This window comes from Gossypium hirsutum, chromosome D08 (assembly GCF_007990345.1).
Source record: "Gossypium hirsutum isolate 1008001.06 chromosome D08, Gossypium_hirsutum_v2.1, whole genome shotgun sequence".
In the NCBI taxonomy this organism is placed as follows: domain Eukaryota; kingdom Viridiplantae; phylum Streptophyta; class Magnoliopsida; order Malvales; family Malvaceae; genus Gossypium; species Gossypium hirsutum.
The window spans coordinates 62,990,579-63,006,733 of NC_053444.1; the positions used below are offsets into that span (position 1 = coordinate 62,990,579).

Sequence of the window (16,155 nt, forward strand, 5' to 3'; positions counted from 1 at the left end):
AAAAGTAAGAAACAGCCAGCTAAATATAAACAAAGGCAGGAACCATTTTATTATCAAGCATATAAAATGATCACCTCTATTTAAACACTACGAAGATCCAAAGACCAAACAAATAAGCAGCTACCTCTACCTGAGAAAACCTACTCGGCTCAAAAAAAGAAAAAGAAAAAAAAATTCATTTTACAACAAATACAAATTTGTTAACCATTGTATGTCCCACGCTATCCCACTGTTCATATATCTCTTTTTTCAAGTAGGTTAATATGGGACAAAAAAATATATAAGATTGGTCGCAGCAATTACAGACAAGACTTGGACTACTCTTAATCGCACAGCTATATTACCCACCCACCGGTGAAGTTTAAGAAAATGCTGCAATGTCAATATGCTACTCGCTGATTCAGCATTTGAATCGTGAAATAACAGCATTTGACCTTGGATTGTTTGACGAATTAACTCGCTGATTCAGTCAGGTGCATCGTTCCTTCCATTGCTTGTACCTACAAACTCCGATAGTCTATAACTGTGACTTCGTCCTCAGGTGCATCTAAGTCTTGGTAACTGCATGAAAGAAAAAAGGGGAAGGTTTGTTAATCTGACTGTAACCAAAATAACATGCACAATCTTCATCTGAGCTGATGCAGAGTTAACATAGTACCTCTCTCTTTCCAAACTAAAACAAATCAAAATGGATATCGCTCTTGTTGCATTGATCAGTATAGGTAACCGGATTTTATGAGAAAGAAACAACGAGTCAAAGTGAAGAGGGGAGGGGAGTTATGCGAGCACCTTGCGATGTGAATATAGATTTAATAAGGCTATTTGTATTCCATAGTTAGAGCCACCTCAAAATTTATAAATAACAAGTTTCCCACTATTTTAGAAAAAAACACTGCTGGAATAACAGCATACATCCCAACACCATTTATGATAAACATACATTTTCTGAATTTATCAAATTATAAATTTTAGTTAAGTTTATGCTCTGCAAGTTAAATGGCTGCAACATCCTATTGGGTTGGGAACAGTAGTAAGCATGCTTACCTTCGTAAGCGCCGAGGATCTTGTCGGAAGCCAGGAGGCAAAAGAAAGGGGGCTGGTCCACTTAAATTAGGTCCAGGGCGTCCACTTCTACTATTGCCTTCAAAAGGAGGACCACCCCGCTCTCTGAACACTTGCATTGCAAGTTCAGGTGGAGCTGGAACGAAGGGCCCCAATGGACTGCGATCACACACATATAAGTTATCACAAAAATAATAAGCTAACTACCACTCCCTGCAGAACAGCACAAGACTTACCCAGCACCGGGAACAGGCATCAATACTGGTGGAGGTGCAATATCTGAAGAAAATGGAGCTGCAACATGCATCCCTTGTCCACCAAAAGCGTCAAACATAGGATCATCATGATTCCCCCCATCAGGACCATCATTGTTGGACGGAAAATCACTTGATTGAGGGTTCTCAGATCTATCAAATCTGTCACTACCATTAGCTCGATTATCACGTTCTCTGCGTAAGCCACGTTCATCTTTCAAGCGATTTTCCATTACTTTACGTCTCTGAGGCTTGTCCTTCTGCAAGAAGATACAAATTATGAAAAAAAGGGGGAAAGTGAAATTAGAAAAGCACTCTGAGCAATCATAAAAGCAAACAACAATAATTATAGCATACCGGTATGGGTTGCTGCATAACAGGTGTCCCACCAGGCGCATCTGGATCACTGTGAATGGCAACAATGAATATCTTATAGATGTATTCTTCAAATAAAAATATAAAAACCAATATGTAGCATATAAGACCTAACATACTTCATGTAGTTCTGGAAATAGAGCTCTTCACGCACTTTAGACGTTAGCTCGATCACAAGTTCCGGATGTTTCAGTTTAAGATGCTTGTGCACAAATTCTGCAGCATGAAAGAGCTTTGTGCAACCCTTAGCACCACAACCATACTTCCAACCATACTTTTCATCCCTTATCTTCCGGACAAAAGGATCCAAAGATTCAACAGCGGCAGCATCTAGTTTGTCCTTAGCAGTCATTACTTCCAAAGGATCTTGACCTCTCAATCTATCTTGCCAGTATGAGTCCAGTTTCTTTTCCCACTCAGACCCATTACTAGTAATATCAGAACTCTTTCCCTCTGCTCTCACGTGCCTAAAACCCTTAGCTTCACTAGTTTCAATCATACCGTAGTAATCCACACCATGGACACGCCACAAGTAAGTTATAAGACTATCAAGAAGCTCAACACCTTCCAGGCCTTTTACAGAAGTCAAGCCACGTACAATAATCACTGGGCCTGCAAAACTACCATGAGATTTGTCCCTACTTATTTTGTCATTGTCCGACCCGTTTAAAATATTTTCCTCAATTCCTTTTTCAGAGTCCAGTTTACGTACAAGGCCCTGTGCTTGTCCAATGTCAATCTGAATTCTTCTGGGATCAGAACTGACTAGATGAGCCTTTGGAGCCAGAGAAAGAATATCAGTTTCTTTAGTAGGTCCCCTACCATGCCGCCTTCTTTTCCCACCAATGTCTGTTTCATCTTCAGAATTAGGTTCACTGGTTTGTCCGGATTTATTTGCTGACAAAGCATTGACACCAGGTGTTCTGCACCACAAACATAAATTATTGGGAGCAGCTGGATAAAAATTTGCACAGAGCCAAGTTGAATATACACATAAAATAAGTGGGCACAACTGATCTTACAAGTCCAGTGTTCCACTCTGCAGATCAAGGAAAAAGTCCTTCGCAACTTTGCGTGCAAGCTCATTCCTCCTAAAAAATAAATGCCAAAAAGAAAATGGAATTCAGAAAAGAATCCAATGATAGCATGACAGAAGACACCAAATCCATCAACAACACAATGCTAGATAATGTAGGACATAAATCCATCAAATTAGTAACAAATTCATGAACTGAAAATCATGAAATATGCAAGTAGAACTAACCTTTCAATAACAGTGACCAAGTTTGTTGGATGATATTTGTCTCTCAACCTACATACATAAGCAAGTCCAATTAGAAATCTGAGGGGAGTACAGAGGCAGAAAATTCACTAAACAACAAAATGTACCATTCCTCGTCTTTGTGGGCATCAAAAAATGCTCTTTTTTGGGTAGATATATACTCTGACTTGTATTCTTGGTACCTACACAGCAAAACGCCACATTTACAAAACAATCCAGATTAAGCTGCAATTCTCATACATGAAAAAAACCAAAATGATAACATTATTCCACATTTGCACCTGCGCTCAGCTTCAGCTGGTAGTATATCATCCTCAAGCTCTTGAATGAATTGCTTGTATGACATCAATCCTTCTCTGAAAATTTTACTTATCATGTCATACCATTGAATCAGATAAATAAAGATCCAAAATTAGATGATATGAACAACCCTGAAATCAACCTCAACTGAAAGAGGACTTGAATGATACCAACAATGCCATGAAATGAAAAATAATTAAAACCTTATCTAAACCAAGAGCCCAAAAACAAGACAGAAGCTAACCTTTGAGTAGTCCCTGAATTAGAAGCATCACCATATCTACCACGGCCTGAATCCCAATCTGCAAAAGCAATATCATTCAGCAACTAAAATGAAACATCATAAATTGAAAAGTTGGACAATTAAGTTCACTGCTGCTACATTATACGTGCATCATCACTCGATGGAATTTTAGAAGGAACACACCAACTCATTGTAGTGTCATAATTAATAGCAATTATGCATCATTTCTTAGATGGCCAAAGTAACATAGGTCATTGGCAACTGATCTACTTTCCAAGTGACAATACTATCTAAAGAAGGGGGAAAAAGGAAATCTAAGTGCAAACCCATGGTTAATCTCCATTTATCATAATTAAACGCATGAAGATATTGGGAAAGTAAATTCTTTATATAACTATCATTAAAAATAATAAATCAAGATTTTATATTAATAACTAAAAAAAACTAATGGGTCTAAAACTGGACCTTTCAAACTATAGTAACAATAAGTGGCAGAAGGAAGGAAAATACAAAGGTCAAAATAGAAGTGCTTCAAGATTATGCCAAGTGCAATAATTGAAGCGTGAAGAAATATAGAAGCATTTAAGAAGTTCCCGGAAAAGATCACCTTGATAACCACCAGAAGAGCGACCAAAGTACCGGCCATGAGGCCTATCATCAGGGTAACCGGGTCTGCCCATCATCTCGCGATCATATCCACCACCATAATCATACCCAAACCTACACCATCAAAAGTGTGTTACAGCGTGAGCAAATCTGAATATAAACAAAACTGCCAGTCAAGATAACAATTCATATATGAATGTATTACATATAAGCCAAATATGAACATAAACATATCTCCGGAATCCAGTCGTATTAGAAGACATACCGGATAGAAAGCAAAATGAGAAAACAGAATGCATGATCCATTCCACAGGTAACATTAAATGATTACATAAAACAAATAAGTGCAAGATATTCAGAGGAACTCTGGTATTTTTTGCAAAAACAATGTACCTTTCAATAATAAGAAAAGTAGAGTCAATTGCTCTTATGAAAAACAAAGTATCCATGAAATATGCATGCATTATCAAGAAAGAAATGAAATCAAGAGTTGAATAAATACACAAAACCCTCAGGAAACCAGAGCAAACACTTACACGCCCTTCATTGACCATAAAAATGTTACCCTAACAAGGAAAAAGAAAAACATCTTGCAGAAACATACCCCATGGACCAATCTCCTATATTTAGGGTTCATTTGCAGCTTAAGCAATAGCAATTAGGATTCCTTAGCAGTGTTTGCATTCCAAATAGTCAATCATGGCCGAACAAGGTATACACTACAAAACTATACAGGTCTGCACTTAAACTACTGATTAACAAATGTCCAAGCTTTAACCAGCCAAGCAAAATACAATGTTTAATAAATCAGAAATAAGTTCATGACATTAAGCACACCAAAACACCTAAGACCATTAAAAAAAAAGCAGTTCGAAAACAGATTCAAATTTAGTATCAATACATTTTAATTGTAATTGTAATTACAGAAAGAAATCTAAAAAAAATAAAACATTACCTTCTATCGCCGGGTCCAAATCCGCCTCTAGGGCTCCCTCTCCTCCCTTCATACCCTCCATCCTCACGCCTAGACCTCTTATAAGGCGGAGACCTCCGAGGCGGAGGCGAGTGTCTCCTATCCCTGTAATTCAACGGCGGTGGTGGAGGGCTAATGCTACTACGCCGTTTGTAATCTCTCTCTCTGGTCGGCGGAGGCGGAGGAGAGCGGTTGCGATCGTAGTAGTCACGGTCCCGTCGCTCACGCGAATCTCGGTCGCGGCGTCGAGGAGGAGGCGGAGCTGGGGGAGATAAGTTGGGATCGTCAGATGGCGGAAGCTGTCTGTTGTTATTATTGTTGTTATCTTTACGGTCGCCGCCCCTGCGGCGATCTAGAGAATCGACCGGCATGTTTATGACTTTGGCCATGGGGTTGGTTAAACGGAACCCTAGAAAGATAGAATATAGAGAACAAAATCTTAAATTATTCCTAAATTATTTTGCGGACACTGAGGACCCTCAGTAACTACAAATGAATAGCCAATCTGCTCCAGAAAATCAATATTTATCTTTTACATCTCCTCATCTACCCTTTTTTTCTTTTACACCCATCATTGTAATAAAAAAAATTATGGTATTTAAATAAGTTAGATTAAGCGATAAAAACATAAATATTTTTTTGAAAATTTTAATCAATTTAAAATTACATTTCTAATTTTTATTTATTTTTCCCGACATTTCTATTTTTTAAGATTTTATCAACTTTTCTAGTTATTTATGAATTATGATACAACAGTTAGTTCGATTTTTATTACATTGGTTCAGGGTGTACAATTACAAATTGGGCCGTAAAAAGGTCATTTTGGGTTGGATCGAAGAAACAAAGCCTTTAATTTTTGCCCACAACCTAAATCTCTGTGTCAGAATCAGTATATTATTAGTTTTAGTTTTTAGGATTTGTTATGCATGTGGTGAAACTGAACCATTTGTAGCTGCCGCAGTTCCCTTCTCGCCGAAGATCTCCCGTCCTCCGACGACAATGGTTGCCGCCAAGAAGACCGTAAAGACCCTTTTACTCGTTTTCTCTTCTTTTTTTTTTTGAATATTTAACCTAAATTTTCTGAAAACATGCTAATTCATTTTTATGTTGTTGATGATGGTATTTTAATGCAGAAGAAGACCCATGAGAGCATTAACAACAGATTGGCTCTCGTTATGAAAAGTGGGAAATACACTTTAGGTTACAAAACTGTTCTCAAATCTCTCAGAAGCTCCAAAGGTATTCCATTGTTTCTTTAAAATTGAACTTATTCCTCTCCCATATTGAAATGTCGAGCAATCTGGTTGTTGTTTTGAACATCTCTGTCACTTGTAGTTTGTTTTGCTATATGAAAAATGATGGGTTTGATTTCTTGTTTTGAATAGTAAACTAAAAGTGAATGAATTCCATTTTGGGAGATAGTGTTTAAACAGATTCTGTTTGAAAATCGATTTTTCCCTTTGTGTTGCTAATCTAATGTTGATTGAGCATTGGAAGACATGTATGCTTATTTTGTTGTGTGTTGTAGGTAAGTTGATTATTATTTCCAACAACTGCCCTCCTCTTAGGAAGTCGGAGATCGAGTATTATGCCATGTTGTGCAAAGTTGGAGTTCACCACTACAATGGAAGTATGTTCCTTAACCTATCATTATAATTGTTTAGAACCAATGTTTACTTTTCATGTCACATTGAATCGAAATCCATTTTAGGATCCCTTCCCTTGCCCTTTCAATTCTTTAGTTTTAGTTATTTGTGAAAAGCCAGATAGAATTGCTTTTTCTAATGCTGCTGATGGAAATGGTAGAAGGAACGTCTAATCTGTACGTCACTCAGAAGCCATTTGATGAATTTATTGATATGGACGATATTTTTTTTAATTGGTAATATTGTATCTTGATGGAAGCTAACTGTTATTCTAGTTTTCACATGTAAATTGTGATGGTGGTTTGTTTTAATGGTTGACGATTCCCTTAAAAATGTGTGTTCTGTTTTTGCAGACAACGTAGATTTGGGAACTGCTTGTGGCAAATATTTCAGAGTGTGCTGCCTCAGCATTATTGACCCTGGTAAATATAAGGGCATTGATGATAACATGTTCAATTTACATATTCCTGTTGTCTATATACTGTTCTGATTTTGGTAACATCTTGTGTTTTCCAGGTGACTCTGATATTATTAAGAGCATGCCTGGTGATCACTAAGCTACAGCGGATGACATATCTTCATAGGTTTTGTTCTGATATAGTTTCTTCTATTTTTTGGGTAGTTTGAAACATTAATGATACTCTGAAATTCAGAACTTTCTTTGTTGCCATCTTGATGTTCGACTTGTGGTGATGATATTATTGGTCTATGTTCTGGAAATTTTGTGAGTCAATTTCGTTTTAAGACTATTGCTATCTTTGTATTTTGTTCTGGTTTACTTCTGCATCTGGATAATCTGTTCCATCTTGCTATCAATTTGCTCATTTGTAGTGTTGTTAAAGGTTAATTGTTTCTGCCATTTCCTTGCATTTTTGAAGGCCTTAAAAGCTTTGCTCAGTAAGATGGAGAAGATTGGAAAGAGTAAAAAAGTAGTAAGAAAACATGATACATTTTTCAAAATTGAAAGAAAAGAGTAAATTTTTTTTATCCATTTCTTAGAATTGAAAAATAAAGTGAAGAAATTTTTAAAAATTGCATAGTTTTGAACATTAATTGACTTACTTCTTACTTTACTTTATATTTTTTATTGGGAATGATTTGTTTTTATGTATTAAATAAAAATATCAAATTTTTATTATCTCTAATTTTTATTTTTCCTACCAAGCATATTAATTTTTTTTCTCTATTTCCATTCGTCTTTTTTCCTTTTTCTTTTTCATTTATTTGAGTACACTCAAAACTCTAAAACCACTAGTGAAATGTTTGATGTAACATTATGGCATGTATTGTTATATTTTAAAATGAGATTATGGTGTTTGAATTTCAACATTTTGGTCTTTCTGTAATATTACATTATGGCCATCTTGTAATATAAAATGTACTATGCTTCATTTCTTAAGTAATTTTGTATTATGGGTGTAACCTTAAATTTTGAATTAATTTGTGGTTTTTTTCTTAAGATTAATTAAAAATAAAAACATGTATTTCTCTTCTTAATAAAGAATTAGTAGATGTCATAAATTACAATTATAATAATTTGTTGTTGTAATCACTTTTCATGGATTATTATATTTATGATTTATAAATTTATTTTAACATAATTTATTTATTAATATATAAATGGTAATAAAAAGTAAGAATTGTAATAATTTATCATAATTTTATGAAAATTGAGATTAAAAATATTAAATGAACTAAACTTGTTAAAAAATAAGTTCTATAAGAATAATTGAGTAAAATGTGTTTCTAAGTAATTTTAATGTATATGTAGAGATTTTAGTATGATATTAAACATTTAGTATGATGAATTCTTGAAAGATTAAAAAATGTACTTGATAGAGCCAATTATAGATCCTCAAATCACTGATGTAGCAGTGAAGACCTTGCAAGATCACAAAGTTGTTTAAAAGGCTGCGTTTACCATATATGGTTAGCTGATCTGAATCACATGGCTCATTTTCATGGTAATGAGCGAGACCTCAAACTGATGCTGATTCTCTGATAAATAGAGAAGCTTTGGAGTTGGTAGTTTTCATGCATCACTATAGACATTGTGATCTATAGAAGTACGTGGAGCAATTGCCGAAAGTGTGGTGCTGGTACTTAGATTTGGGCCAATTATAAACGTAATGCGACCTAAAGTTCAAACCTAAACGAAAGGTCAATCAAGAGGTAGGGAAGCTCATCACTTTTCCACGTAGCTAGCCAACCATTGTGCCTCTTTAACTTTGGAACCTATATAGTCTTGCTGTCAAGTTCATTAACACCATGAAAAAGGGTTCAGTGAATCAAAGATAAGCCATGCTATGCATAAAGAAGAAAGAAAACCGCAATTATTGGACCAAACATATTTGTGGGTCGGTTTGTCCCCATTATCACCACTTTCTAAATCCTAATTATGACCATCGAGATCACCTTCCAAAAACACCAACTCTCACCATGCGTCAGATTTTATATTTATGATGCAGTTATTTATACGTATTTTGCTTTATAACCCAAATTAGCACTCCTTATTGGCTTTTGCCTTCATGTGAAGTTAGCATCAACCCATGTGTGAGTGACAAGCAAAGATTCCTTAGCAGTGACCCATGTATCCTACCTACTGAAAGCAAAGAAAATAAGTCCAAAACCTCATTAGTTGGCATGAAAAGAAAAAGGTTTAGGGATTGAAAACTGAGCTGACTGACTTATTTGATGCCACTAAAACATTAACTTTAAAGCCTTTTACTTGCTCCTTTATTTCTCATTCTATTTGTTGACCTTTCTACGGTAAATATAGCAAGGAAGTCCCTGTACTTAGGGATGGATTGCATTTCGGTTTTTCTATTGAAAAATAAGTAAATTAGTCTTTCTACATTTTGAAACGTACAAATTAACCATTTAAAATGATATTTTAACTATAGTTCAGGGATCAAATTAATAATTAACCATTTAAATTAACTTTTTATGTCATCATTTAACGGATAAAATTTAACAAAAAGACTAATTTACCCCTTTCTTGCTGCCCATACTTTCAGTATATATTCATCAACTTCTTCTTCATCAAAAGAGAGCCCAACTCTTTGAATGCTCCCTGTTTTACCTACCATCCACCATAATTACCCCCTACCTTTTTAAATAGTTGAACCCTTAAAATTGACAACCTTTCCGAGTTGGCCCCCATTTATGTCTATCTAAAATAACTTCACTGTCAATTTTATTTCACCACATTAGCCTAAAAAAGCTAATAAAAATGAAGAAAACCTGGGTTCATTATTCTTTACAAGCACTTAAAGAGTCGACTACAAAGGATTTAGATTAATCCCAATGCTTTAATACACAAAAAAGAAAGAAAAAACATGTGCAAAAGTAGCAAGGTTTCTGAGATTTAATAGTTTAAAGATATCAAAGATTCCACTGACAGTAAATAATATATAAATGGAATTTATTAACTTATTGCCCAAGAAGCTGATCTCATGCTTGGTAAAATACTAAAATATGAAAACCTTTGATTTGAAATAATATATAATGCCGAAGAAGCTGATATTATCTTCAGATCCTGTTAACATGCATGGTAAAATGCTAAAACATATAACCCTAATTTTGATTTAAAACTTAAAAACCATGTTTCTCTTTTATATTAGGGTAAATTACCTTGTTGGTCACCCAACTTTTAAGCTGCTTTTATTTTGGATAATTAAAACGAAATTCTTGCAATTTAGTCACCCAATTTTTAGGACTCTTTCATTTTAGTCAACCAAACGTTAAATCTCTAACGGAAGTTAACTGTACATGCCACGTTATGTTTATATTTTCATTTTGGTCACCCAAAAAATATTGTTTTAAGTTTTGATTGGAGTAGAAAAATCAAGGATTAAAGTGAAAAAGCTATAGAAACTAAAATAATAAACAAATATTGTCAAATTGTACTTGTTTATCTCATTGCCAAAATTTTAAATTTTATTTTTTAATATTAGTATTTTAAATTTCAAAACATCAAAATAAATTGTTGAAAATTTTTTATCCATTGATAATGTCAATCGTTTTGTTACTATAATATTAATTAATCAATCGATTGTTTTTTTTTGGCAAATAATATATTGTTCTTCATTTGGGTAAAAAGGCGATGAAAAATTAAGAGTTTTGTTAGGGATGGAAGTCAAAATTAATCAATTTAATTAATTGTAATGATTTTGTTTGTTTTAGCTTAGCATGCAAGATCCAAGATCATATAATTAAAAGAAATTTGGATTCTATAGACAACTATTAAAGACAATAACTTTCATCGATAATTTTTAAAATAATTTTAAAACATCAAAATAAATTAAATAAAATGTTGAAAATTGTTTACCTATTGATAATGTCAACCAATTTGTTACTATAATTATGAATGTTAATATTTAAAAATTTATATTTTCAAACCCAAATTTAGAATTTTCAGTAATGGGATAAACATGTACAATTTTATAATTTTAGTGTATTATTTTAGTTTCTACCTCCTTTTCATATTAACCATTGATTTTTTAATCCCAACCAATACTTAAAAAAGATATTTTTTGGGTGACCAAAATGAAAGTGCAAAATATGACATGGTGTGTACAGTTAACCGTTGTAAGAGATTTAACACTTGGGTAGTTAAAATTAAAACACCTTAAAAATTAGATAACAAAATTATAAAAATTTCATTTTAAGTGACTAAAATAAAAACGCCCTAAAATTTTGATAAGCTTAATTTACCCTTTATAATATTGTTTAACTACTTTTCTGATCAATCCTTGGATCTTTCTTCAAATACCTTTTCTTTTGTGTCTTTTAGTAATTAATTTAGTTTATCAAAGTTAATGATGAAAGACTAAATTAAAATTTCAACTTTCTTTTAGCTTTTTCATTTGTGGTTGAAACATGCAAGAGAAACTTTTAGATAAAAGAATGAAGTTAAAAAGAGAAAAATAACATTGGTTAAATTACACCAACAATCACTTAATTTTGAGATAGTTAACATAATAGTCACATTAGTTTCATTTTAGTCACTCAATTTTAGGAAAATGACAAAACAATTCTTTTTGTCGTTTTTCGTTACAGACGTAACGATAAAGTGACATGGCAGATAACGACTTGCTTGGTGTCATTAACCGTCTAGCTGGCCGATTAGCACCAATTTAAACAACTCTATCAACAACAATTTAGGGTTTATACAGTAAAATAATTAGAGAAAAGGAAGAAGGTGAGGAGGAGGAGGAGGAGGAGGAGAAGAAGAAGGAAAAGAGAAAAAAAATAGAGAAGATCGAAAAGGTATAAATTGATAATCTCATTGCTAAGAAACAGAGAAGGTATAAATTGATATTCCAATTTATCGTCTTTGTCTATTGTTCTTTGAAACTTCATTTTGTTTCAATTTTGTTAGTTGCATGTCTAATTTGAGGTAGAGGTGTAATGGCTTACCTGAGGAATTCAAGCTCAATCTAGTTTTACTTTTAAAGCTTGATTGATCTTCCCAAATTTCATACAAACCCAAGTATCTTGCGAATACCCAAAACTGAAGATAATAAATGGTATACTGCAATTGATGGATCTGGATGGTTTCTTTTTCATGTAGTTGAGAAACAGAGCTGCAACTGTGAGATCAATGGAGAGGAAGAAGATGTATGTTAAAGATCTTGAGATGCAGAGTAGGTATTTAGAAGGGGAATGTACACGATTGAGCCATGTTTTTCAGTGCTTCATTGCTAGGAATCAAGCTCTTTTGATTTTCTTTTCCTCCTCCCCTTAATCACAATCAATTTCTGTTGTTTTTCCCTAAACTAACCTAACCCTTCAGATTTTTTCCTTAAACCCACCCCAAACCTTGACCCATTAGCTACTTCACCAACGACGTGGCAAGTTAACTGGCCACATCAGTGGTTTCATTAAGACACTAATGGAAAATATTAATAAGTGACTGTTTTGTCACTTTTTGATAACGTTAGTGACTATTTTGTCATTTTTCTAAAGTTGAGTGACTTTGATTTAATGTGCAATTGTATACATGAACTTTAATTTGGTGTAATTATACACATGAAACTGTAATTGTGGTTCAAATATATACTTGAAACTTTAATTTTGATTTAATCATGCACATTTAAAGAAATAAATACATCGATTTATTTTTATATTGGATAAATATAATTATTTATATGTACAATATATAAAAATAAATTGATGTTATATCAATAATTGTGTTAATAATTTATAATAAATGGATCAAATTAAAATTTTATGTATACAATTGCACATTAAACCATATTTATATAGTTTTGGGATCTATCCCTATATTTATAGATTATAATAATTGATTTTGATCATAGAAATTCTAATTTATAATTGTAAAATAAAATAAAAAGTTATTACGATACAAAAAATTGAGTTTCACTTTCATAGAAATTATAATTTATAATTGTAAAATAAAATAAAAAGTTATTATGATACAAAACAATGAGTTTCACTTTCCCAACAAGTAAAATATAAGTCCTAATAAAAAATTTTCTGAATATTTTATAGAAGAAAGATAGTATGAAATAGAGATATTATCCATTTTCAATAGTTTAACGCTACATTAGTAATTTTATTTTAAATTTTAGGATTTTCCTTTGAATTGGATTTTTTTTAGGATGAAAATGTTGATGTAGCATTAAACTGTTAGGATTGACCCGATTAAGCAACAAAAAAAATAGCGGAATAAATTGAGAAATTGAATACACAAATTTAACGTGGAAAACCCCTCGAAAGAGGATAAAAAACCACGGACAAAGATAATTTTACTATAATGGCAAAAGAACGAAAAGTACAAAAGATGGAGATAAAAAACTAAACCCTGAAAAACCCAAAAACAAAGAACCCTCAAAATGTAAACACAAAATTCTTTAAATGTGTTATGAGTTCTAATCTCTAATGGGTGTATTTTCTAAGGTTGCAAAAGAACCTATTTATAGGCTAAATTAATAGGTCAAATAAACTATACTAATAAATTCTAAATATATTATACTAATAAATACTAAATCTTCTAGAAAAAAAATATATTTTGTTTAACTTGACTTGCAAGCAATCTCTTAGAATTTGGGTCACACAACTCTAACAATCTCCACCTTGACACGAATTCTTACAACACCATTTTTGCCAAAGCCCACCACGGGTCTATCTTGAACTATGCAGGGAATTAACTGAGCTGAATCTGTACTTAGAAGTTGGAAGACTTCTAGCCTTCGACTTGTGTACTGCCAAATCAAAACTAACCCGAGTCTAATTTTCAAGAACACAGTGCCCTAACTTTTCAAAACCTACATCCCAAAAAGAACCTCTCTTCAACGAAACAATCATACATTTTTCCCTCCTATGACCAAGTTGCATCCGCTTTAAACGAGTTGACTTCGACTCCGTAACGGACGAGGGACGTCCGATTTCACCAGTCACTATAGAACCTTCCAGAATATAAAAACTATCAATTCTTTTACCTTTTAACAAAGTAAGAGCTCCACGAGATACTTTAATGTCGCTCGACTCGATGTTGATTCTGCATCCTTTCAAATCTAAAATACATAAGGAGATGAGATTCTTTTGTAAATCAGGTACATACCTGACATCTGAGAGTGTCCTAATCGTCCCATTGTGTATCCTAGTTTTAACAATATCAATATCAATTACCTTACTAGATGAATCGTTTCCCATACGCACAACTCTACATTCAACCGAACTGTATATAGAGAATCATTCTTTATTGGAACACATGTGGAAAGAACATCCCGAATCTAGGATCCACTCGAACGTGAGCTTGGAGTTATCGCTCGTTGACACTAACAAGAAATCACCACTACTTTCATCGGCCAAATTAGCACCAGCTACATCTTTTTTGTTACTCTCAGCAGGTCTTTTATTTCACAGTTTATAATAATCTGCTTTGACGTGACCTAACTTTTTACAATAGCGACTCCTTTTGTCTCGTTTCTTTGATGCTACCAAAACGAAAGCTTGCCTATCTGCCTTGCTATCCAAACCAAACTCATTGTCGAGTTTCTCTCTACTCAACAAATGACCCTTCATATCTTTGAATAAGAGTTTGTATCTGCCATAAATTAGGGTCTCCCTGAAAGACTTGTATGAAGGGGGTTAAGAGCACAATAATAGCATAGCTTGATCTTCATCGTCAATATGAACCTCAACATTCTTTAAATTATTTAAAAGAGTAATGAATTAACTGATGTGATCTCTAAGAAGCTCACATTTGTTCATGCGAAACGTAAATAGATGTTGTTTCAACACTAAACGGTTAGTCAGAGACTTAGTCGCATAAATAGTTTCTAACCTTTTCCACAAGGCAGATGATGTCTTTTCCATCAATACCTCCTGCAATACCGTATTCGTGAGGCACAACTAGATTGCAGACAAGGCATTTTCATCAAGCTCTTCCCATTCTGTTTAATTTAGTTTCTCAGGCTTTTTCCCGGTAACAACCTTTTTTAATCCAGTTTGAACTAGAATTGCCATCATCCGAACTTGCCACAGATTGAAATTTGTCTCACCATAAAACTTCTCAATTTCAAACATTGTTGTTGTCATCTCTAAATGGGCTGATCTATGAAAATTGAACTAGCTCTGATACCAATTGTTAGGATCGACCCGATTAAGCAACAAAAAAATAGCGGAATAAATTGAGAAATTGAACACACAAATTTAACGTGAAAAAACCCCTCCAAAGAGGATAAAAAACCACGGGAAAAGATAATTTTACTATAATGGAAAAAGAACGAAGAGTACAAAAGATGGAGATAAAAAACTAAACCCTGAAAAACTCGAAAATAAAAAACCCTCAAAACGTAAACACAAAATTCTCTAAATGTGTTATGAGTTCTAATATTTAATGGGTGAATTTTCTAAAGTTACAAAAGAACTTGTAATAGGCTCAATTTTCCCGGGCCCAAAAGCACAAACACAAATAAACCAAAAATACAATAAAAACCAATAAGCAATCCAAAAAAACAGTCCATTTACAAATGGCCCAGTGCAAGCCCAAACTCTAACCTAGCCCAGAACCCAACTCGGCCCAAGACTTTCCCCAAACACCGAAAACTCTAGCAGCAAGGGTTCCTAGTGCCGCAGCAGAGACGTCCCCTCGCTCTCCCTCCGCACGTGACAAGCCCTCGTACGCGCGCGCCTTCGCCTCCATACATGCCACGTCTGCACCTCTACACACCGTACCTGCAAGAGACGAGCAAACGCGCAGCAAAAAAGCAGACAACAAACGAAAGGAGGGGCAGAAATCGGCAGCAAAAAGAAATAAGAAAATAAGAAAAACAGAAAGAAAATTTGTATTCTTTTATTATTTTTCTTTCGGGTTATAAAAACCCCAGGGATGTACCCTTTTAGGGGATTGAATAAAAAAATTCAGAGAAATCAAAAAACTT

At 33.7% G+C, this 16,155-nt stretch overlaps 2 protein-coding genes across 3 annotated transcripts; one reads left to right on the forward strand and one right to left on the reverse strand.

The window, feature by feature from the left end:
* Window positions 1–26: 26 nt before the first annotated feature.
* LOC107963306 (serrate RNA effector molecule) lies at window positions 27–5,589 on the reverse strand. 2 transcript variants are annotated; one of them, XM_041098767.1, is made up of 12 exons: window positions 5,079–5,589; window positions 4,125–4,237; window positions 3,518–3,575; window positions 3,255–3,341; window positions 3,081–3,155; window positions 2,956–3,003; window positions 2,714–2,782; window positions 1,811–2,614; window positions 1,674–1,722; window positions 1,299–1,576; window positions 1,045–1,221; window positions 27–561 (listed from the first exon to the last, which is right to left on the reverse strand). In XM_041098767.1, exons 1-12 carry the CDS (start codon window positions 5,483–5,485, stop codon window positions 501–503), a joined length of 2,226 nt encoding a protein of 741 aa, XP_040954701.1. In that variant the 5' UTR covers window positions 5,486–5,589; the 3' UTR covers window positions 27–500. The 2 variants fall into 2 exon arrangements, with proteins under 2 accessions (XP_040954701.1, XP_040954702.1); XM_041098768.1 differs by having other exon boundaries at window positions 3,255–3,329; window positions 5,079–5,494.
* Window positions 5,590–5,739: 150 nt separating this feature from the next.
* Window positions 5,740–7,491, forward strand: LOC107962796 (60S ribosomal protein L30). The gene is made up of 5 exons (XM_016899316.2): window positions 5,740–6,116; window positions 6,230–6,335; window positions 6,625–6,726; window positions 7,096–7,164; window positions 7,259–7,491. Exons 1-5 carry the CDS (start codon window positions 5,841–5,843, stop codon window positions 7,297–7,299), a joined length of 594 nt encoding a protein of 197 aa, XP_016754805.2. The 5' UTR covers window positions 5,740–5,840; the 3' UTR covers window positions 7,300–7,491.
* The last annotated feature ends 8,664 nt before the right edge of the window (window positions 7,492–16,155 follow it).